Below are 25,122 nucleotides of genomic sequence, written 5' to 3' on the forward strand. Positions count from 1 at the left end.
CACTAGGAAATTTGCCACTGAAACCAAGATGGTAAACCATCCAAGAAAGGTGGAATTTCTGGATCAGCTGTGACAGAAATACACATTGAACCCCCTGCAGCTTGCAGCAAACATTGAATGCTAGAAGAGAACAGCACAAGCTGCAATCAGAAAAAAAAAGATGAAAGGGAATGTGTGAGCAGCTGTGTGGATTGTCTTTTTCAGCGGCGTGGAGCAGGGGCTGCTTGGGGTGCATGCCTGCAGTAGTAATAAGGACCCCTGTCTGATCTTTAGCCTTGTTATTTCGTCTGGTCTACAGTGTGCCTGAGGGAGTGGCTCTCTCTCTTGACACAGGCTATCTTGTTTTCTACTTGAATGCTTATGCTCCCTCTGGTGGTAATGTGCCCACTTTAACACTGCATTAGCGCAGAGACGCACGGAGGGGGTGGGCTGGCTGACTGCTCTCCTGTCTGCCCACACACACCATAGAGCTCACATAATAACCAGAGACAGGATGCTTTCCTCATCTCATAGATTTTCTATGGTGTGAAAATGGCTGAATGGGGCCTGGGATTGCCTGACCATGGCTGGCAGATTTGGGTTTCATCTCTGCAGAGTATTAGCTGCAGACTACACACCTTCCTCCTGTGGAAACTGTTGATAAATGGGAGGAAGATGAAGGGCATACATGACATTTTGCTGTTCAAATACCACTGCGTTTTTGAGGGGCATAATAAAGTGAGTTCAACATTTTGGTGATGAATTTACCTTCATCAAAAACTGAAGAACAAGCTGCAATCTGTGCATGTTGGATATCTTTGTTGTTATTCGTCCTTTCTCTTTGCAATTTTATTTCATATTCTCCCCGCATCCAACCCTCTGAAGTTAAAAAGCAGCACAACTTCCAATATTTGGGGTATTTTGTAATATAAAAAATATCCAGTATACTTTTTTTTAACATGTATTGAAAAGACTCTAAAAAGTAATTGGAAAAAGCACTGTGTTATGGGACTTTAAAATTAACTGATGTTTCACATCTTTAAAGCCGAGCATGTTTCCTCCTTCATACGGTAAATGGCTGATGGAAAAGAGTAATACTTTTCCAATTTTCCAGCACTATTACATTCATCTCTGCAGGATGACACAGCAACAAAGCAACCTTCAGAAGAACTATAATATTGAGTCTGTTATTAACACATGTATAGCGTTTAAGGCTTGTTCAAAGCATTTATTATCCTCCCATTAAGATCACTCCAAGAACACCCGCAGCCAACAGATGCAAAAGCAGCCACACACACACACACACACACACACACACACACATGCACATACAAATCCAACATGCACACAGGACTGCACAAAGACCCAAAAGGAGCCCAAGAAGGGTGTCTTTGAAAATGGCACAGCTGTGAGGACATAAATTATCTTATTGGTGATGGAGGCGGAGCTTAAGCTATAATCTCTATCATCCTATTGACATAAAGAGGATCACGGCTGCAGTCAACCCCAACATGATGAGATGAAACAGCTTAGGATGTGGAAGAGATCTCTGGACACAATAGAGCCATGTGGGGGTTTGTCTGTGTTTGTGCTAGAAACCCATTTTTCCACATTTATTACTTTTGTAGAAGAAGTGCATCTAACTTTACCATATTCCATTTATTATTTCATAACATATACATTTGTACGCCAGCATACAATAGAAATCATACATCAGTCAACATGCTGAAAAAACCCCTGACTGTCTTCTTACCTGCACATCATCTGAAGAAGGCTCATAGCTGGCTCTCTTGAAGGTCTCAGTCACGTTCCGAAGGATTTCCACAGAAGACAGCAGGTCACCGGCGTAGAAGTTTCTCCTCTGGGTGAGGTCGAGCAGGTTTTTCGTCACCTGGGACATCCCATCCCCTGCAAGCATCCTCTGGCCTTTCGCAAGGTGCCCCTGAACCTCCAAAAACAGGAGAAGACAGAACTTGGGGCATCGGTGTCCTCTGCAGGTTTTTGGAGACAGACGCTAAGCTTCACAGTTTGGAGTAAATGGGGTGCAAAAAATCAGGATGAAAGACTCGACTCTCTAAGGCCCTTTATGTGACACTTATATCTAAGCTCGGCCGAAATATATTCTGCCCACGGATGTTTTGAGATGAGCCAATCTGAATAAAAGAGTTAACTGGAGCAGAAGACACACACATTTAGGGAGAAAGTGCAAAGTGAAATGAGATTTCACATCATTGCACAGGGTTTATGTGCATAAATACAGGTTCTCAGGTGCAGGACTATATGTGCTATATCAGCTCTTTTGAATTATTTTATTTTTAACAGTGTTGGAGGGTTACCAAATTTACTCAGTGGAGTGGAAGATCTATTGTGTTTCTGCTCTAAAGGCAAACACCCTGAGACTACAATGCATTGAATAAATTAACTCTGACTTTATTATAAGGCTGACTTTTTTGTTATCCAGATGTTCCAGATCAAAATCATAAGGTAATGTATAAAGCATGGAGTTGGAAGTGAGGTAAGACACTTCTTTTAGAAGTGATAAAGGAGCAAAAGTGCAAAAAGCTGCAGCAACACCATGAGAACATGCCAGAAACTCTGAGTCAAACAGTTTAAGATGATGATCGTTCATTACACAGAGAAAATGGCAAAATCAGTGTTTTAATTTGCTCCTCTATTGAAAGCGGTTAATCTTTGGCTACAGTGTGATGAGAGTGGGGGGATGGGGAAAACACAGGGGAGGTAATTTATGATGCATTGCAAACAGAGGCTGTGAAAGGGAGCTGACTTTGCACCTACTGATTGCTGCAAGTATCTGAATTCATTTGTTATGCATCGAGCATAGCTGGGCTGCTCCCAGAAGGCCATACCGCGGTGATCCAAAGAGCAGCGTCGACTAGTGGTGCCTGCAGAGGAGAAAGAGACAGCGACAGATTTGGAGAGGGGGGGAAAGGATGAGAGAGGGGATGAGGATGCAGGCGGAGAGAGCAGGGGGTGGGGTGTGGGATTAAGAACAGTGGAGAGGCAAAAGAAAGGATAGGAAGTGATGGAGGACAGGGAGTTAGGAGCGGGGAATAAAGGAGAGAGAAATAGAAAAAGGACAGTAGAATTAATTCTCTCCAAAGAGATTTATCTTTTTCCCTTTTGTCCATTTCTGTTGCCCATCACTCACCATCAAAATTTGATGGAGCCCATTAAATTTTGCAGTGGAAGTTGAAGCACATTTTAGAAAGAGGGCAAGAGAGGTTTCTCGAGGGAGAGTGCTGCAGTATTTGATAGGTGTAGGATTTCCTGAAGGCCCCATGACATATTACTGGGATACATTTCTATCAGCATGAAATAATCGTGACTTTAAACAGTTAAAGTGTGTCTTGCATTGAAATATAATGCAATTTATGACCTTATTTAACTGCAAATTATATCCTCAAAGGAATTCTCTGCGATCAAACTAGACCCCTCAGATAAGTCTCCAGTCTGTTGATTTCTCTTCATGGTTTGTATTGCATGAAAATGGGATTGTCACACAGATAGAGAGCCTCACACTGTCATAAGAAATTGCCATCAATGTTGCACAGACAAACAAAGCTAATAACAGCCAGACCCTGTGACAATCACAAGTATTCAAACAGTGTAACTGTTAAAGCTCTGCAGCCTCTCAAACAAAGAGGAAGTTTGAGATGAACTGAGTGTTAATGTCTTTCTGAAAGGCTTTGTTTTGATTGCAATATAGCTGTGATAATTTCTATCATGGAAGATCAATACTTGGCGGCTTTGTATCCGAGCAATGACGCATCACAAATTGAAGTGATACTATGCTGTGTGGTTTTTTACTCCACCCTGAGTATCTGACCAGAGCTGCTTCGTCATTAGCTCACCAGTCTCATGTTTTTTAATGTGAGTCCTTTCAAGCTTTGTTAACAAAACTTGCAGAGGAATATTCAAGCATGCAGTCGCTCAGCTCTGATAGCTGTCAGGCATTTAAACAGTGATCCCGAAATAGCAGATCCACCCAACATCCGCCCACATCCCCGTACACATTCTACAGAGGGGACGACATCACACCTTCCCAGCTGTCGACCTGGTGGAGTGCACTTCACACATCAACCCGACGCTCCAACACAGGTGCTTGACATCCTGAGGAAAACTCCCACAGTACAAAACATTTCCCCTGGTATCCGTGCTTCACATGAACCCTTCGCTATCTCTTCTTCTGCTTCTCTCTCTCTCTATCTGTCTCTCAGTCAGTCTTGAACACACAAGCACACACAGACAGAGAGAGATCACATCCACACCTCCTACGCCCACCTTCTCCACAGTTACTACCTGGCGATCTGCACTGAAGCCGCAAGTGCACACAAAACACTACAATATGCTGGGAGTGGGAGCGCCCGTGCCCATGCACCGTGGGACAACCAGAGGGCAGCAGGAGAGGCCCACAGCTTTACGCCACACTAAGCATCTGTCTCCCTCCAAACTGGCTTCACCTGAGAGGTTTTATTTACTTTTATACACCAGATCTCCTGTTGTGAAGCGTTTAGGAGTTCAAAAGAATATTTTCCCGTTTCTGTTTGATCATCTTTAAGCCCTCACACTCCAAATAGGTTGTGAAAAGAGTTTTATACGATGGCTCAGTGCCTAGAAATTAGGCATTCACTTCAGTGTTTTAGCCCTGACATTCCTAAAGGTCACTGTATACTGAGAAAGAATCTGTGTGCTTTAAGTGGAAATTGGCAAAAGACACAAAGCAAAAGGAGGGAAGAAGATGTTACGTTCAGGAACCGTTTTAATTGAGCTGGAGAGTGCCTGAAAAGACAGATTAGTGTTGTTTTTTACCTGGTTTAAAAGGACCAGTGGAAAGACTTGTTTTAAGGGTGTTTCGTGACCTTTAGTCTGCCTTCATTTAAATATTATACAGCATGAGGTTGAAATCTTAATGTGGATTTAGCAGCACTGAAGGATACAAATTGCCCAAGGCTGAAATCATTGTAATGTGAAATGCTCGTACCGGACCTCTTTGTGTCCTGATTTTGAAAAAGTAAATCATAGCTGGAGCGGAAATGAAGGAAAAAAAATCCAACTTTCAGAATCTGTTAGAAACATATATTTTTCTATTATTTAGAGCCGCATGTCTGGGCTTTGATCCGTGTCCGAGGTGGGATCAAACAAGGTCAGAGACAGCAACTTGAGGCTTCCGCTTTGATTCTGCACCAATCTGTCATCTGTCCTCGCATCATCTGTGAAGTAGAGTAGGTTGAGTATGAAATATAGGTCAGTGGAGATGCGCTTGATCAAAACCAAGGCTGCACTCCACCGAGGCACTGACCTGTCGCTGTCTGGTTTCACAGCTTCCTGAACTCAGCTGCCATTAAAGGGGGAGATTTTATTCAAAGAATCCTCCTAAAGACAGAGGGCTGAAAAGCTGAGGCTGAGGCTGAGGAGTTAGAGATAAGACGGGTCTAAAAATACTCTCTGAGAAGTACTCTCGTGGACTGGGGTAGAGAAAAACAGCTCAAATCCCTCACTGTAAAATGAAAGATTGCGTCAATGGTATCAGCTTTCTTTAATGTCACAAATACCATGACCCGGTTCATCCTGAAGCATGGCGCCTCATGTTTGCAGAGTGCATGATCGTATTTCTCTGCAGTAGCCTTGGATGAGTTTGTTTAAAGCTTGTTGTTTCGTTTTTAATTGCTCGCTCTTTCAGTTGGGTGGCTTGAACTTTAATTGAGATTTGGGGCTTTCATTAGACAGATGCATAAATAAGAGCACTTGAGCTCTTGCATGCAAAACTCCTCTGCAAAGTAACATCAGACGATGGTTGGGTAAAAACTGCATGTCAAAGCATACAGCCAAAATAAAGATAATTATGGTACTTAGTGTATTTGACATTTAATTATCTGAAAAAACAATGATTAGTTTTTCACTTTAATTTAATAAAACTAAAGTGCAAAACATTAAAAATAAGGTGTTATGTATAATTAGTTTACAGTTCCCTACTGGAATGAAGTAGTTTTAATGACTAAGACTTTATTTTTGTACTTTTATCTACATAAGTTAAACACATAACAAAAGCATGAGGACAAAGACAAGGATGCAAAGATCTTATATAAGGAAATCTTTTTAAAAGAGCTCAAAAATCTAATTCTCTATCATTGCATTCTCCTTTTTCATGCATTTTCCCCCTCAGTCTTGCAGAGTGCACCCTGCTTCTTCTGGAAAGTCTGACTAGTTGCACAGAAGGCTGCAGTGAATGTACTTTCTGTGTTTACCAATGTATGAAGCTTTGTTTGAGTGATACAAAGTGAACAAACTCATCTGCTGCCTTTGTGTATCCTCTCGACTTTTCCTCCCTTCTCGCCTCTGGTGGCGGTTGTCATCCCCGATGACCGAGGCCCTGCTGACGCCCCTGCTGCACTGGGTGCCGTTCCCCTGTAATGACCTTGATGACGACAGCGGCCACAGCTGAGTAGGCGCTGATGCCCTCTAACTCATTTGGACGCCTCACCCAAGCAGTCTTACTGCATTCATGTCGCACATTTTGTTATGTTGCCTTCACTGATCAATATTTCATCTGTGTTTACCCGCTCTCAGTAGCAATTACACGTCTGACTGTGCTGGAGGAGGGACGCCTATTTGGGAGCTGTTCGGTTTCTTTTCACATTTTTCTCATTAAAGCTTTTGTGAGCTTGACCTCGATCTAATTACGTGTCAGAGGTTGGGAGGTTTTGTTTTCATGTATAGATTTGTAATGTGGGCTTTGTGAAACCCGCTGACACTGAAACTGTGATTAATGGCTTCACAAATAAACTTGACCTGACCTGACTACTGTCCATCATGGTCTTCTAGTGGACAGTGCCAGCTTTGACAGGCTGGAAGATGCACTGCGGTTAAACATGAAATATGTCTGCTATCGGTTATTTTGTAGCAACACTGGCTTTCTATTGCACAGGCGCTAAAGGTTCTTGGTTCTTTTGTCCAGAAATGTGACCTCATTACATTGTTATTTTGTGGGAATGTGGTGCACATATTTTTCCACTGACACTGACAAACACAAAGGGCTCAGCTCCAACTTGAAAATACCAGGATGGATTGATAAAATAAAGTACTAGCTTGAACCCAGGGCGATTCTTGGATCGGATGTTTAGGGGTGCTGAGCCGGGCAAGATAAATTTCACTGTTTGTGAATTTGTGAAAGAAAAGTATCACACTTTTTGGGAAAGTCTGTGACTAAACCATCAAATCTGATAAAGGTTATTTAAATGCTGAGCCACAGCAAAAGAGACATGGATTGGAATCATAAAAGAAACATATGGTAACCCTAATTTCTGGGGAAAGACAACTCATCAGCTTCTCAACATACACATATTCAGTATGTATGTTTCTGGAGTCAACCAGCCCCCTATAGTGAGTACCAAAAATACCAAAAATTGACATTGGAGTTATTTTTTGGACTTTCATTTGAACATGTAAAACTGTATGTAACTGCTGTGTTTTTGTTGTTAAAATATTACATTCCAACCAAGTACTGTATGGTTTTGAAACTTTTCTAGCTTGTTAAAAAGGACATGCAGTAAAAATAAAAAAAAATCTCAAATTTTAGGGGTGCTGGGATTCAACTTAGAGGTGCTTCAGCACCCCCAAAAATGGGCGTGAAACGCCTATGGCTTGAACATAGAAGTAAACAGTGCAGAGTGTATTAGCTTGGAGGATTGTAAAACCATAACCAAGGATCTTTTAACTGGTGTATTCATGTTTTGCTGCAACATGGTAACCTTAATTTCTGGGGAAAGACAACTCATTTTGATACAGCAGCTCCTCAACATATACATAAACAGTATGTATGTTTCTGGAGTAAACCAGCCCTCTATAGTGAGTTCCAAAAATACCAAAAATTGACATTGGAGTTATTTTTTGGACTTTCATTTGAACATGTAAAACGAGGTGGAGCTGCTGTATTTTTGTTGTTAAAATATAACGTTCCAACCAAGTACTGTATGGTTTTGAAACTTTTCTAGCTTGTTAAAAAGGACACAAAGGAAAAAATATATATATCTCAAATTTTAGGGGTGCTGGGGAGGTGCTTCAGCACCCCCAAAAATGGGCTAGAAACGCCTATGGCTGGAACATAGAAGTAAACAGTGCAGAGTGTATTAGCTTGGAGGATTGTAAAACCATAACCAAGGATCTTTTAACTGGTGTATTCATGTTTTGCTGCGACATGCTGCTAATTGCTTGACAATTGGAATTGCTGCTTGTTTAGTCTGTTGTTGATCATTTTTTGATACAGTCTTTGTTTGAGCTCTTTTAAAAATATGTTTTGTATCTCAATGGGACCACTCCTGCTAGAATAACAATGAAATGAAATAAACAGAAATTTTAAAAAAAGAGTGTGGCACTGTAAAAAATGTTTGTCTTACATGATCAGTGCAACCTTTAGTTGATATTAAGTAGGGATGCGGCGATCCGCTCCTAGTATCGGCTAGATCGGACTCAAAAAGCTAGATCGGATATCGGTGACAAGGAGCTGATATATGGTGCCGATCTATATGGCAGATCTATTCATCTCAGCTCTATGCTTTTCTGTGTTTGCAACATCCATGTGCGTCTCCTACGTCATCAGCGCCGGCCGGTCTGTGCATTTTTGCCCAGGGGAGCATGATGGAGGATAACTACAGAGGCTCTGCAGATTAGGTGCATGCTTCTTTTGCTAGCAACTCCGCCGGAAACTTGCAACATGTGCAGCGATAATGTTTCGACGAATGGCAGTCGCGCTGAAAAATATAATGGAAGTCCAAAGGAGGAGGTTTACTGAAGGTGTAGCCTACTGCAAAGAAGGAAGAAACCTTATATAAATGGATTCAAAGTGTGAAAAAACTGACAGGTTTTTGGATTTAATTGTTTCAACAAAGTCAGAAAAGCCTGAAGTTGCTAAAACATGATTCTATCCTCACATTAAGGAATAGAGATTGTCAAAATCAAGATACCAGATACCAAAGCCCAGGTATCGATATCAGTATCGGGACCTAAAAAGTGTGATCGGTGCATCCCTAATATTAAGTTAACATAAAGGATCTGTACATGGGGTGCATGATCTAACCACAGCAGCTTTCTTTTTAATCGAATCGATGCATTTAATGTTTATGATACGGCTCGGTAAAGAACACTAATTAGTTTGAGTAAAAGAGTCTCCATCTAACAGAATGGCCTGGATGTGGCACACAAAGACACCTCAGGGTTTACATTCAATTCTTAATCAGTAGAAGTGTACTATTTCTATCAACACTGCACGGTTAAGAGGGAAAAAGCTGCAAGAAGGCTTTCCTGTGAGGTGAAATAGCTTCAAAGAGCCAAACATTTATTAGCCATAAAACTAATGTCAAGCCGAAAGCTAATGTCATGCCAGTAAATCTCACTCTGCGTAACTTTGCCGCAGGTAAGCCATCTGTGAATGACAGCGCCTTCGCTACTCCATCCAGTTTGCAGGTTAGCTCTTTTGCCGTTGTGGAGGAAATGTCGATTCAGCATGTAAAGTTTTACAACAGCTTACCATGTCTTATCAACATGTACCTTTAGCAGCCAGCAGCACAACATCATCCTGCTTTGTTCAAACTGACCTTCAACAAGAACAAAAAGTATCACAGCAGCTTTAGAAGGATGCCTTCCCTTTTTATCCTCCCCTCCTTTTCCGTCTTTTCAAAAGCGGAGAACTCACACCCTCTGCTCTAATGCTCTCCTCTCGCTGCACATATTAAAGCTCCTGCTTAGCATCTGAAAACAGACCTCAGTGTGCTTTCCTTCAACAATGCTCGCAGAATCAGTTACCATTTCTTTCTGTCCTTTTGCACAAGCTGTGTACTGCGGGGTGTCGCCTTGACTAGCATGTCTGCATGTGGAAATGAGAAGAAGGGCTTTTTCCTTACACTGAGAGACTCCATTTTAGCAACAGACATTTACTCTCATGATATTTTGGAGATTTTATCACAATGCAAAGATTAGGAAGGCAGCTTCAAAAAGTAGAATGTCTTGTTGATTCCATCTTTACAATAGAGCATCTTACCATTGAGGAAGACATCTATTATTAAATCCTTTAAATGTAGCCAGATGGCATTATGATGCATATAACGCTTACCTAAGATTGCAGAGTAAATCTACAAAACCATTCACATCAAAATGTTTCTACCTTTTTATGGCACTCTTTCATTTTTAACTCACTTTTGCAAAGGGTAAAATAAGAGTGAATATTAAAACAAACCGCCTTAGCCTAATTCATCCACTGACCTCCATAAACATTACATCAGTGGAGCATTAAGAAATAAACTGTAGACACCAAGTGAAAATTAAAAAAAGTAATAAGCTGCTCATGTCCTTGGAGAATTGTATTACTGGTTTTCAGCTTTGTATTTTTCATGGTAAGAATTTCCCAAAATAGCCAAAGGCAAGGCGGGGTAAAAGACAAAAATGTCTTCTTGTGAAGATTTGGATTATTAAAATGCCAAAGAACAAGCTGAAGTCATTATTTATCAGCTGCCTTCCATTTTTCTTGTCTGAGCAAAGAGAAAGCATCTGGGATTGAATTTCTGCATTACAGTGAGAAATAGGTTATAATGACATAAAAAGAGAAAGAGACAAATTCATCCATGGAGTACTCAACCTACAGAGTTTATAACCAGTGCAGATTAACCAAAAATTAGAGCTACAGTATCTCATAAAAGTGAGTACACCCCTCACATTTCTTCAATTCGCTAAAGACAAGCAGACTAAGGACATGGATTACTGGAACCATGACTTGTGGTCTAATGAGACCAAGATAAACTTGTTTGGTTCAGATGGTGTCAAGCATGTGTTGGGGCAACCAGGTGAGGAGTACAAAGACAAGTGTGTCTTGCCTACAGTCAAGCATTGTGGTGGGAGTGTCATGGTCTGGGTCTGCATGAGTGCTGCATGCACTGGGGGGCTACAGTTCATTAAGGGAACCATGAATACCAACATGTACTGTGACATACTGAAGCAGAGCATGATCCCCTCCCTTTGGAAACTGGGCCACAGGTCATTATTCCAACATGATATCGACCCCAAACACACCTCCAAGACGGCCCCTGCTTTGCTAAAGAAGCTGAGGGTAAAGGTGATGGAGTGGCCAAGCATGTCTCCAGACCTAAACCCTATTGAGCATCTGTGGGGCCTCCTCAAACGGAAGGTGGCGGAGCGCAAGATCGCTAACATCCACCAGCTCTGTGATGTGTCATGGAGGAGTGGAAGAGGATTCCAGTGGCAACCTGTGAAGCTCTGGTGAACTCCATGCCCAAGAGGGTTAAGGCAGTGCTAGAAAATAATGGTGGCCACAGAAAATATTGACATGTTGGGCCCAATTTGGACATTTTCACTTAGGGGTGTACTCACTTTTGTTGCTGGTGGTTTAGACATTAATGGCTGTGTGTTGAATTATTTTGAGGGGACGGTAAATTTACACTGTTATACAAGCTGTACACTGACTACTTTACTTTGTATCAAAGTATAATTTTTTCAGTGTTGTCCCATGAAAAGATATAATTAAATATGTGCAGAAATGTGAGGGGTGTACTCACTTTTGTGAGATACTGTACATCTCATGTTCTCACCTGTAGCGTTTGGTGGGCATCTATTAAAGGCCAGTTCTCCTGAAGGCGTCCGTCTCCACACCATCGACACTGCATAGTCCTCAGGACAAATCTCATAGGGTGCTGAAAAGCAAAGAGAAACAGGTGTAGCTACATGGGTGCACAAAGTGTTTCAGCGTTGCCAATATGATGCAACAGTTTCCTCAGATTAGATGTGAAGAGATATGTGAGTATAGGAGATCAAAGCTGTATAGAGTTGGTGAATATGTGCGAGACATTAAAGGATTAGAATATACTGTGTCTTCTTTATAATCACACCTTTTGTGAGCGTAGGCGCGACATGGTTTAAACACTTTTTTAATTTTGTTGTGGAACTCTTCAATCTTCAGAGAACAGAAGAAAGAAACTTCATGCTTCAGACTCTACTTCAAAAACAGGTTTTTAAGAAAATTGTACAATGAGTCCTGATGATACTCGAAACACTCAGAGTGTCTCCATTATTTCATCTTAATTTATTAGAATGTATTCATGCTCATCCACCCCTCTTCAGAATCCACTTATCTGCATCTCCCCTTCAGATTACGTTTCGGCTGATCTTCCTTAACGAGTTATGTCGTTCACTCCACAGAGATAATTATCTCCCCACTTTCACTCCGACATAAGTCTCATTATCCTTTGGCTTACCTGGACAGCGTTGGTCGCTGCACTTTCTGACTTCTTCTCCGTTGCCATCGCACTGCTGCCCGGTCACCGCTGCCCCCTGACACACGCGGACTCGCCTCTGCCATCCCCCGTCGCAGGACTTCGAGCAGCCACTCCACGGACCCCAGGGATTCCACTGACCATTAGCTAAAACAGAATCAGTCTCAGTTGGCAACAGATACTCTCAGAGGCATTATGTGTGCCAGAAACAACCGACTATCAACTTAAATTAAACACTGCTGCCTGCTATTTTTCAGCCTAAATCATTCAAGCTTTTAATCAGCGTGTGATATCTAAATTATCTCAGTTTTGGTTGCATTTCTAATTTCTAACACCCAGTTTGTTTATCAGTTTTACTCCAAATGTGAACAAATAACATGAACTAATGGAGATGATGTTCGGGTAAAGAAGCTGCCCTGTGAGTGCTGATTATTCGCCCTCACTTTGCCAATATTAAAATGCATTTATGCTGAAGTTTCCAAATCCAGCAGCATGTTTTATGCCCTTGTGATGAACACTGTTTAATCGAGCATTTGACAAAAAAGCAGATGCTTCCCTTCAGCGATGTAGTAAATCACACGCCCTTGTCAGAACGGAGAGGTACAACACCCTGTGAGCAGGAAACACACTCCACTCTCGTGTTAACCTCCACTTGCCCCCCCTTCCCTCACATGTGCGGGGCTATTTTGTGTCCTACAACTAACCTCTGTCACAAGGACTGCTTTTGGAAAGGAGAAAAAAACAGAAAGCATTGTGACCTGTTGGCTAAAACTATCTGAAGTCATTGATCAAACCCCAGTAGAGACTGAAGTCGAGCAGCTGATTCCTCAGATGGATTCATGCTCATGAGTTTCGTAGGGCTCATTTTGCTGGCAGTCCTGGAGACATTCTTTCAATTTTGAAAGACACAGCATTGATTTAATTCTGTGCAGGCCTTTATTGATGTAATTAGTCTGTTTTTGACTATTCTGTTTCATGTTACAAGAATATCTGTTGCTTTTTAGCACAATAATTACTGAAAAGCCGATTTGGCTTAATCTGTAAAACATGTCGCCTTGAACTATTCCTCTTTCATTCTGCAAAACAAGCAATGCCTCAAGCAGTCATGGACATCGTGCTGGCTCGTTAAATGATGGCGTCCACAGTCCTGTCTGGCTAATGTTTGATCTCTCTCTACCTTGGAAACAACAAATAAGAATTGCTAAATAGGCAGGCCTCATTAAATGGATAAATTGTATAATGCGTCCTCTTACTGTGAGGCAAACAACAACATCTTCTGCTTCATTATCATACGCACAAATTGAACGTAGGCACTCACAAGGGTTTGAACTATTGTATGCAAATGTCTGAGAGAGCAGGAGCTTTTGCAGACTGGTTACACAACATTTTCACTGATTCCCCGAAAATTTGAGAGGACATCCTTTTGTCACACACATACAAGCAGACGGCAGAATAAAAGCCAGATGTTTTATGATACTGCTGTGAAAATAAATTGCATCTGGAGATTATGAGAGTGCTCAGGCCCTTCACATGATCAGACAATTCAAAGCCTGATGGGGACCACTAAGCTGACATCTTGAGCCTTTAATACATCTATAATGTTGACGGGCAGTTTGGACAACTAACCCTGAATTATGCACTGGGCATACAGTATATCTAACTGGATTTTATAAATCCATTTGATAGAGCAGGGTCTCAAAATGCATTCTTGATTCTTCCAACAAAGCTTTGATTCTTGCTGTTTTCAGTACACAAAAGCCAGAGTGAAACCGGCTGCAAATGTCATCTAAGGTTGATAGCAGTGGTCATTGTACTGGTGTTTGTAATGATGTAGAGAGTATGGGATGTGCTGCTTTTTTGTCTCTCGTTCAATGTTAAATTCATGATTTTGAATTTAGACATCAAAGCGGATATAGAATTAAGAGGCTCAGGATTTTACCTGTGCAGTCAGGATTATGGCACTCTCTGCTTTCTGCCCAGTGACCGCGACACTCAGATCCCCCATGGGCGGCCGCTGAGCACTGCCTGGTCCTCTGCTGAGTGCCATTGGCACAGGTCACCGAGCAATCGCTCCAAGAGCTCCACTCCTGCCACTGTCCGTCCACTGAGGCCCCAACACAACCCAACAAGCATGTCCCATGTGAAGGGAAAAAAGACGGCAGAAAGAAATAGGGGGGGAGATATTCAGAACACTATTCTCTCTCAGGTGGAAAGCCAATAAAACAGACATTGAGTGGAAAGAAAAGAATGACATGCCTACTAAATTTCTCGAGAAGCGTACTGCTGGCTTCCTGCTTTGGTTTATTCATTTTACAGGTAAGATTGTCTCAAAATAGTCAAAAGGGAAAAGGGGAATTAACATAAAAATGTCTTCATATAAAGATTTAGATGATCAAAATGTCAAAGGCACAAACTGCAGAAACTACTTGTCATCTGCCTTCCACCTCCCTGTCTGCATGGAGGGAAAGCATCCAGGATTGAGTGCTTTTCACTGAGTCTGATTCTACCAGAGCAAAGCTAACATTTACTGTGTGGAAAAACTCATCATCACTAATCTGCTTACCATTCGCAGGCAATTTTCAGTAAGTGATTTTGACGTCAGTAATACAGTATTGACTCTCTATGGGATATCCTGAACCGCATTATTCTGTAAGCACTGTTACTTTAAATGCATCACAAGGCCTGTATTCATTCTTTGTCTACTCACCTTTGCAGTACTGTGTTGATTTAATATGGCTGTGTGTAAAATAAACTTTATACATCTCTCAAGATTTGACCTTTCTAAATCAGAATATGACCATCTTTATGATTTCATCGTAAATATCCTTTTAATCATCATGCCTACAGGGACATTATTGAGTGTTTTATTATATTTAAGAGAGCAGGCTGATTATACCTGGGCATAGGGCTATGTTGCAAAGCTTAGTCTGGGTCTCAGGTCCATCACAGGCCCTGCCTCCATGCTGGGGAGGGGCACACATCCTAGTCCTAGTGCGGTGACCTCGGCCACATGTGAATGAGCACAGGCTCCACGGTGACCACTCCTCCCATACACCGTGTACTGCGGGCACAGAAAGGGCGTCAGGCCTAATCAATGTCTCTGTCACTGCTATAGCATAAACAAACCCATAACAAACTGCAGTGAGCCATAAATGAAATAAAATCAATCAAAAACAATTAGCAACAAAACTAAAGGAAATGAAACACTGAGCACACAGACACCGTGGGGCATCACAAAGCCTCAGCCTCTACCTCCAGACAACTCTGTTCATTCTCTCTTCTGTAAGACGATGACACTGAAACCATCACACTTACTATGCATCACATGCGTCTGTCAAATAGTCGTTTTCAACATACAGAACAGCAACACTGAGAATCCTAGCTTTAAAGGTTGAAATGAGGAGCAGCAGGCCTTCACACTGTCACAGTTTGCTGAGTCTTCTTGGTTGACTGGGGATCTAATAGTAGAGGACCTTCAGGTTAATGTGGGCTGACAATGGTTCTGCAAATCTGCTGTGACACAAACATACTCATCATGGCTGTACACAGAGCCAACAGAGCAAAACTGGGTATCAGACCTCTGACATACTGACTAGCTGCAGATGTTATTTCTAGCTATATGTGATGATATGGCCATTTCAACTACATACAGGCTAGACAGCCCAACTCCAAGATTATGTTTGTTACAGAGCAATTTTCTGATGTTTCTTTCAGATGCAGCAACAACTTAAATGTTGAAGCCTACAGTTGTTTTGCATTCCCCCCTCTATTTAACACTATTATAACATTTCTACTGCTAAATAATAACAGTGTCAATCATTTTCTTTTCTTTTTTTACTTGATTTCTAAACAAAAGCTGGAAAAGATTCATCCTTTCCTCCTGCATCGTGTTGCGTGTATAGGCTGTACTGGGTTCAGGTCGACAGATGGTGAGTCTTACATATCTCAAGAGACTGTTTGCTATTGGCTCAAAGTTTAACATAGAAGAAGGAAATGTGTAAATCTGAGAGTCATGCAGAACTAAGACACCTTCTGTCTTATCTTGGCCCTTGCAGCATTTCTAAATGTACACACTGATATGGGATGATTAACATCGGGTTTTTTTTCAGATGTTCCAGTCTAACCTCTGATATTCGTTTCTGGAACAACTGCTGGGTTCCAACCCTGTACGTAAAATGCGTATAATGAAAGAACCGAAGGCTCCAAATGAGTTTTATTGGGATGTAAATTGTGTAAAATCCATATCGCACTGGTGGTATTTTAAATTAGTAGGTATGCGCCTCCCTGACACATGCCACATGCAAAACATACTACTATTATAGCTGCAAAACTCTATTTTTGCTGCAGAATTAACAGGCTGAGGGTATATGCTGATACTTTTCTATGCTTTTAGAGACTAAGGCATGAAATAAAAGGCAGTTCATAGAGACTTTATATATAGTAGCCTTTTATCATCTGTTAATTGTGCACAAGATTTGAGAACTTGAAATGCAAATCAGAAAACTGATGGTCTGTGGGGTCACTGCCCACAACGTGTACAGAGGCTTTAGGTTCCTGCAATACAATATTTGAACAACGGGATCAGTTGCAGAGTAGTTGGATCTTGGGATCAAGCTGATGGTCGGCGATGAGGCGAGCCACCGTCTGTCCCAGCCCCTGCCTCTAGGCACTGCTTTGATGCTTTTAGCAAAGTGTCCCGTGGTGGCCCAAGCATTTACTTTGAAAAATTCGAGTTCAAAGCAGGCAGCCACCACAGCTAGTAGCAATGATGGAATAGAATTCTGCTTCTTTGTGTGTGTATTTTTTTTCTTTGAAATGTGTCCATGATTTACAAGGGCAGCTATGAGCACTCATATTGAGCTGCTAGAGGTGAAATTCTTGGACCAACTCAAGATGGTGGACAAGGCAGATGCTCTGCCAAGAATTTTCTTTTTTTTAAAAATTAATTTGTGGTAGGCTGGGATTTGAATAGCCCTTTCATAACATTCCAGTGAGGTTTTACCTTCCTAACTTGTTCGCCTGATGCTTGTACAAAAGTGTTCTCATCATGCAGAAATTAATATCTTGGTGCAGAGTGGAATCTCTCGCTCTGTTTGAGGTGGTGTCTACTACAAAAGAATACATTCATCACTGCTTATTGTATATCTGCAGGTCATTCTAACAGGTCTTACCATTGCACCCTGCAATTTACTGTAAGAATCAGTAGCACATAAATATGCTCTCAAAGAGTCTTCTAAAGGGTTTAAGAGTTGTTACAGGTTGGCATTTCGTACAGTAGGTATCTTAGTCACGTTAAATGATTTCAAAAGGTTTTAAATTCCAACACAAAAAGACAGATATTCCTCCAGTCTTTTTTTAAATACTTATCCTCAGTGTCCACTGTTTTATATTGGTAGATAGGCCTATGTTTCTGGCATGCTGTGAATTTGTCCTTGTGCAAGTGCTACTTAAGTGCAGAAACATGACCTCTTCTTTGAAGGCAATTTCAATCGTGTAATATTTTAAAAGCAAACCTCCAAGAATTTTGTTCTGATTGTGAATAGGAACATGCCTTGGCATATATATGGGTGCAATGTTGTAAAGGCTCATTGCTAATTTATTTGTGTGCTTTTTTTGGAAGAAAGTCACTGCTGCACTTACCAAACACTAGTGCATTAACAGCTGGTGTTCAGTACAACTAAATTGAACTGAATTAAAATATAAGAATATTTTTGTGGGTCAGCTATTATGTCCTATGCAAAGCCTACAAGGTAAAGCTGATGCTATTTTGTGTAGATTATTCATTACCTGACAAGACCACAGGAAAAAAATTGGCTATAGGCTGAATAAAAACCTCATATTTGACAGCCATAGCTCGGTCTTTCATGTCATAGTAAAGAACAGTCGCTCAAAAACCATAAGAGACATACCTCTGAATCAGCTGGAAGGCTTATTTGGGATAGCCAGCCATGTTTACTCTGCAGCTGCTTTAATTAAAGCTCCTAGAGTCGGAAGTGTGGCACAGACGCGTCTGCGCATGCCCAGTGAAGCACCTGACGCTACATCGACCTGCCAGCTGTTTTAAACGTGCGAGGCTTGCAGTGGTTACATGGACGATGGGACGCCTGGCCGAAATATGAAGGTACGTTTCTTTTAATGTGTTTTCCTTTCTGTTGATAAAGTATTCCAAACTTGAAGCCTCAAACTCAGCAAATACTTTGACACCTGGTGGCAGACGGTGGCTCTTCATAGTGGTTGAAACACCACCACACCAAGCTATTTAGGACTACTATGTGAGAAATAAAAGTCCAAGGAACTTGTGCATTACGAAATACATCTATCTTTTGCACTTTTGTGTAACCATAATACTTATTATCCTGTGTTTTGCATACTTCAGACATAAATGCACCTGTTTGTTGTAGTTGTACAAGTACTTTTTAGGCCTCAATTATTTTAGCTACAGGACATATATAAGCAGGACAGTTGGAAATTGCAATGTGATGCATTAAAGTTCATGGCAAAGACTGATTTTCATTATACTAGCTGATTGCTTTTCAATTATTCTTATGCCTACTTGATATTAAGTGAAGATGGAAAAGCTGTCTCATCAGTGTGCATTAAGAGACCTTAATTTCTTGGTTATTCTCCTTTATTCTTATTATAGAAATGTGCTCCTTTACAATAAAGCTGTCAAATTTTCTATACTGTTAAACTAAATGAAGCTTCCAAGTATGAAACGTGGACGTCAGCTGTCACGTGACATGTCAACTTCAAAACAAGCACATACAGCTTCCCTATCACCCTAGAGTTTTGAAAGTTTTTGATGTCAGAGAGGCTTAATGATACTAAGTAATATTGATTAATAACATTAAATAGACATTGCTTTCTCACTTGTTTAAAATATCATAAAATAATCCAGTGTGCTTGTTCAATTTTCAAATTAACAGATGACATAATTACTTCATCCAAATGTTGAATGACACTGCTTTAGCCCCAACACATCCAAATCACACATTCTACTAATTTAGTGTTGTAAGAAATATTTATATTACCACTTATAAAAAGAAGCCACCTGTTTTTATAAGTGCACAGTGTTTAAATGCGGTTGTTAATTAAGGCATTATGAGGTGACGTTAACTTGCCTCTAACCATAATTATTTTGAATGCTGATACTGGTTTCATCCTCTGTAATCTGTGCTATACAAGAACTAATTTTGGCACAAGATGTAAAACCTTGTACTGCAGAAATTACATGCATTAATACAGTTCCCATAGAGTGAACTACTTGCTTTTTGCAATGTAAAGACACCAGAGTAGTATCAGACAGGGAAAATAAATTGCCATTAAAATAGTTTGGGTTGAAAGAGGCTACTGTGGCATTGTTTCTTAAAGCAGACAAGTTGTTTTATTTTTACAGACACATCGTGGAGCATGAGCAGCATCACAACCGGTGTGGAGGCCCAGAATTTCTGACAGCATCCTTGATCTGAGCCTGCAGCACCCAAGCCGGTGTTCACAGGGGGGTTTCGGTGTTTTCAGCACCGGCGACTGTAAGGGAAGGTGAGTTTTAGACTGGAAGTGATGCGTCTTTAATTGAAGTATACTTTGAAGAAATCCTTCCATCTCGCAGAGTATAGACCGTTTGAAGAGAGCAAATCGATCTGTCTGCCTTACAGAATAGGAGATATAGACTCAGTGTTTCAACTGGCACCATTCCATGTGGGACTTTTTTTTTTTTTACCAGCCTGTTTCTGTTACAAATGTTAGAGCTATATTTTCTTATAGAATACTTGGAAAAACAAATACTTTGATCCAAGAGCAGCTTTTTAAAACATGAAAGTGTGAGAAAACCTGTCTCCTCTATTTGGTTTTACAGGGAATTCAATTAGACGACATTTTATTACTACACTGCATTCGACATGTCTGATGTCTAATATAATAAATGAAGAAAAGTGACATTTTAAAGGGAACAAGACTCTAAATCAAACCCTGTGTATTATTCCCCTACAAATGTAAAAGTTCTAACTCAACATTAGTCCTGTGATAAAAGCAATTAATTGCTTTTATGGCCCCCTTTTTTTTTGTTAATGAGTGTTTCTGCGTCACTGTGTGAAGGAACATTGTGTATCAACAATTAGCCACGAGCAAACACCTTAAGAGTGCAGGTCTTGACGTAAATCAAGGACAATAATGAATTCACAAGTGCAAGTCCTTAAGTTCTGTTTCTGAATTAATATTTGTTATTCATGCAAATGAATGCATATACCTGGAATTGGGCTGTGTAGCTTCCCCCCCCTGAGAAATAGGAGCTGTAATGCCTGCCTGAGCTTATTGTTAATGGCCATAGAGAAGTCGCACCAACACTGATATCTCCTCTTTTGAAATGACTCATTCTCTCTAGCCCGTGGTGTCCATGTGGAGTAAGCAAAAGAGCCACTGTCAATATCCACTTCCACAACCTAAAATCCACACATCGTATAGCATCAATGAAAATGTCAGAAGATCTAGCTCACAGTGTTTCTGATCAGCCGTAATTCAAGGTTTTGATGCAGCCTCTGAAGCACTACACTTAACAGCCCCATCAAATATCTTGACTAAATCATGAGTACAGAATCTCATCCCTAAATCAACATATTTGCCTGTGTAAATAATCCCCAAAAATGGATCGTGATGATTTGTTTGGAACGACACGCTGTCTTACCAGATTTATACAGACAAACATGAGCGTGCTGCAATCACCAGTCAGAGAAGCGTCTGATGCTGATACCTGACTACCAGTGACTCATCTTCGCTGCCATCATGGGTTGGGGAAGAAATGCCTTACAGCGTGTTTGAAGAATCGCTGCCTAGCTATTTTAAAATGCACGGCTGACCTTCAAGGAAATGAAGCTGACAACATATCTACTGCTCCCCAAGCTCCATGCAGAACCACATGCCATAAAAACCATTTCAGTGCTGATGAATTGCCTTACAGTTATATGAAATGGAAAACACAAAAAGTGATAATGAAAAATAAAAAAAACATATTGACAAAATAACATTAAAGGAAAAAGCATCAGATTATATTATACCTGCAATAAATATAATAATACAGTTTCAAATAGACACAGGTTTGTAAAATCACAACAATACATTTCCTCCCATGAACAACAAATGTGCAAAACATCAATATTCAAGAATCTGCGGCTAACACTACCTGGACAAGGGGCAGTGTTATTGCAAACCCTTGATTCTCTTAAAGGGCCGCTGCAGTGTGTTCCGTATGGAGAGACACATGTTCTTGTTCGCACCTGCGACCCTTGACCGCATGTTACAGAGCATGAGCTCCACTGGGACCACTCCTCTGCACCTGTTTCACCTGTGTGGGAGAAGGGTGACACTAGTTAAATGCAGCAATATGGTCCCTGGGCAGGGCTTACGGGACAGGGCGGGGCAAGGTGGTGGGCAGGGTTTAGTAGAAAGGGGGAGGGGCCAACATGAGTCACGTTGGTGTGAAGTGGGGTCTTAAAGGTACACTACTGTAGGGGCTTTACCGCCTTTATGTGATCTTTGATAAATACTTAATGTAGTTTGAATATCTGACTAATGCTTTAATTTGTATGCAACACAAAAAAGGGTTGAGTGTCTGCAAGCACTAAGTTGCATCAGTAAATGCCCCATAATGTTGTTTAACTGTGTGATTTATCCAACAAATTGAAATGTGCATTTATGCAAAGATCACAGAGAGGGCAGAGCTTTGATAAATCAAATTAAGAAGCAAAAATCAGGGTGATATCTTACTTTTTCACTTCATCTTGAAAAAAGAGAATTCATGCAATTCAATAAAATCAAAGTTATGTTTAAAAAAGAAAACTGAGAGAGTCTACACAAACAAACAAAAGTTCATTGGAACATGACGACATGCAAGAAGGATGACAGTCTGAGAAAATAAAATGGAATTGGATGGGTGTTAGTTCAGAGAGCGATCTGAGGTTCCCTTGCACTGCAGCAAACTATCTAGTTGCCTTGACAGCAGAGGAGCAAATTCTGTATTTAAGATGATAGGTTCAAATAATTTTCAAATCTATTGTAGCCTGTTGACTCCCAGGGGATGAGAAAAATGGGTAAGTTAGCTGATTTTATTCAGCAGATCACAGCCAATTTAGTGTGTGTGAATGTGGCTCAAAGCAGACTGTTTTCATTATATTCAAATTTCAATTGTTAGTGCCCAGAAGAAAACGTAACAGGTAATAATGAAGCCACAGAATGAGAAAGGATTCTCTTTCTATTGTGCAGGCTTTTGCACCGTACAGTATTTGCACAGTAGTTTAAATCTGCATGCAGACATAGTGTCATTGAGTAAAAAAATAATAATCTAAAAAGGCATTTTGGGAGCAGACAAGTTTGGATAAGGAGAAAAGTTGTTCCATTTATCTTAATAGCTTTTTTTTTTTTTACAGATGGATTACAGAGTAAGAGAAAGAAACATTGAGCCTGTCTGTCTTCATTGTCCAAAAGGGTCAAATATCAAAAAGCCATGAAATGCTAAATAAAGCCTAATATTATGATGAGGCAGTGGGTGATATCCAAAGCCATGAAGCCTGAATGGAAAGAAAATAAATTATCTGGTGACAAGACCTTGGACAATCAAACCCCTGCTTCAGATTAGTCACCAAATAATTGATGTTTGATTATGTTTAACCCTTGGGTGAAGTCATAATTTTCATCAAGGCTTTTTATGCATTGGTGGAATAATTTAATTCAAAGACAAAAAGTGTCAATTGCAGCTCTGAATACATTTATGTCATTGGGAGTCATCCAATCTTATCAGAGTTTCCATTTTTAAGTAGTTTCTCAGGATAGCATGTAAAGGACTCAAAGATTCAGCCAAATAGGGATCTAAACCCTGTCTTAATTTTGCAGATCATAAAATAGACTGAAAGGTGGATCAATTTGTTAAATGAGGCAGTACAGGGAGAGTAAACTGTGTGAGAATGGGAAACAGAAAAGCACAGCGATGGGACTCGACAGGGGGGGACGACATACCTACAGCGTGTGTGTAATGAGAGGTGTTAATGGGTATGTGTTAGTAACGGCATGTGTACGGTACGGTGTGTTGCAAAAAAAAATGGGAATGAAAGGAGTTTTTAAACAATGAAAGCCATTTTAAATGGAACCACACATGAAAAAAAATCAAAACATTTCCCAAAATAAAAATTAAAAATAAAATAAAAAAAGTCTCAATAGCTGCTAGATCAAAAACCCACCCACTGAACAAAAGAATCAACCAAAAACAACTAAGTCATGAAAGCAAAAGTAAGGTTATGCTCTGATATTGCTCTCACTCAAATTTCAATACTGTCTGATTTGATTAAAAAAGTTCAAGAGATTGGTCCTAAAAGTCATTATGAATGAAGATAGCTTCGGTTTTTAATTTATTGGATGCTACACTTGGTTAAGCTGAATATCTTCATTTTATCTCTGAGGGCAGCATCTATCAGTTTAACTTTTGCCAAGTATGTGTTTCATATTTGGCTGAAGGGGTGGGTTTTTCGTGGTATGACATTTAATTTATCATGCCTTGGAGGTAATGATTAACTACATCAGGGCCTTAGTTTTAAACTGCTGTTTAATTAATGCTCTATGAGTATACTGTATCAGTAATCCACTTGCCAACTCACTATATGACAATAAAACAAACAGACCCCCAAAACCCAATTAAGCTCTATATTCAAAGCAAATACTCAGAGAGAAATGGGAAATTTATCTTTCTAGTTCATATGTAGCAGGAGAGAATGGGTTGGAAAAAATAATGCAAAACATTTCCACTTAAAAGGTGCAGTACAAGAGAGAGCATGCATGATGAAATTAAGTTTAGTTAACAAAATAAAGTAAAGAAACATAACTATTGTATTACCAGTTTGTGCCATAAATTTAGCAGATTCAGCTTGCTCCTGCAGGGCCTTTGTGTCATGAACTGATCTTGGCCGCTGACTTTTTACAGTATGCTCTCCGATCATTCCATATTCTATGGGACAGAATAGAGGGTCATATGAAAGCTAGGCTTATACATGATTTTCTGAGAACAAAAGCTTATTACATACTGTTTTTCAGGATGTTTGAAGCAACTGCAGTACATGGCTAGAAACAAAGACCACACAAGTTTGTATTTAATTTGTCCATTTAACTCTAGGGCATAGAACAATGCAACGAATTTATAAGGGTGAGTTGGAAGTATTAATTGAGCTTGGAAGCACAGCGTAGACACATAGCAAACATGCAAATAAACTCACAGAGATTTTTTTTTAAGACTCTAAACCTTCATCAGAACCAGCTCCCTCCCTCTCTCCCTCCCTCCCTCCCTCCTGTTCGCCCCAGTAAAGAAAAAAGAAAAGAAAATGAAAGTAAAAATGTGTAAGCCATCAGAAAGCCACAGAGGAGGGGGTCATGGACATAACATGCTATTGATCCACAGTTTCCTCAGAAGTTTCTCATCTTTGTGGGATTTCTCTTTGGTGAACCCAGTCCAAAATAGTGTGAACCTTTTTTTTTTTTAACATTAGACAAATGTATTCTGAGCTGTATTCGTTACAAAGCATGCCCTCTTTGTTTCCTTGAAAGGGACAAAGAGACAATGAGCACAATGTTCTGATGCCACACTGAGAAAAGTAGTACTAGCGCTATTACATTTCAGTGAGAATTTTGCAGAAGCTGTTTAAGTAAAACTTCATTTATTTGACTTTCTCATTTAAACAGCTCATGCAAATTATTTTCAGCTCTGGCTTTAATTAAAAACTTGCATAACTTTTGGCAGTGTGGTCCTAATGAGGTGATTTTATCATTTGCAAATCGGCAATGCAGGTGATGCATCAACAACATAGTCACACAT

The 25,122-nt window shown here is 40.3% G+C and overlaps 1 protein-coding gene and 1 long non-coding RNA gene across 6 annotated transcripts in view; one reads left to right on the forward strand and one right to left on the reverse strand.

Annotated features, from left to right (window-relative positions):
• adgrb3 (adhesion G protein-coupled receptor B3) overlaps positions 1-25,122 on the reverse strand; it is a 146,439-nt gene that overhangs the window by 66,265 nt on the left and 55,052 nt on the right. For 2 of the 5 annotated variants that reach the window (XM_034681954.1, XM_034681953.1), the window contains exons 3-10: positions 24,151-24,261; positions 21,451-21,612; positions 15,172-15,336; positions 14,215-14,379; positions 12,258-12,422; positions 11,595-11,696; positions 2,776-2,882; positions 1,733-1,927 (exon numbers count right to left, since the gene is read on the reverse strand). In XM_034681954.1, the coding sequence (XP_034537845.1) occupies positions 1,733-1,927; positions 2,776-2,882; positions 11,595-11,696; positions 12,258-12,422; positions 14,215-14,379; positions 15,172-15,336; positions 21,451-21,612; positions 24,151-24,261 (1,172 nt within the window). Of the gene's footprint in view, positions 1-1,732; positions 1,931-2,775; positions 2,883-11,594; positions 11,697-12,257; positions 12,423-14,214; positions 14,380-15,171; positions 15,337-21,450; positions 21,613-24,150; positions 24,262-25,122 lie in introns of all 5 variants that reach the window. The other 3 variants (XM_034681952.1, XM_034681950.1, XM_034681951.1) reach the window with 2 other exon arrangements.
• Positions 18,262-25,122, forward strand: part of LOC117811590 — a 53,422-nt gene continuing 46,561 nt past the window's right edge. Inside the window, exons 1-2 of the long non-coding RNA XR_004631027.1 lie at positions 18,262-18,396; positions 19,672-19,814. This is a non-coding gene — a long non-coding RNA (uncharacterized LOC117811590). The remainder of the gene's footprint in view (positions 18,397-19,671; positions 19,815-25,122) is intronic.

Source organism: Notolabrus celidotus, chromosome 4, assembly GCF_009762535.1.
Source record: "Notolabrus celidotus isolate fNotCel1 chromosome 4, fNotCel1.pri, whole genome shotgun sequence".
NCBI classification, from domain to species: domain Eukaryota; kingdom Metazoa; phylum Chordata; class Actinopteri; order Labriformes; family Labridae; genus Notolabrus; species Notolabrus celidotus.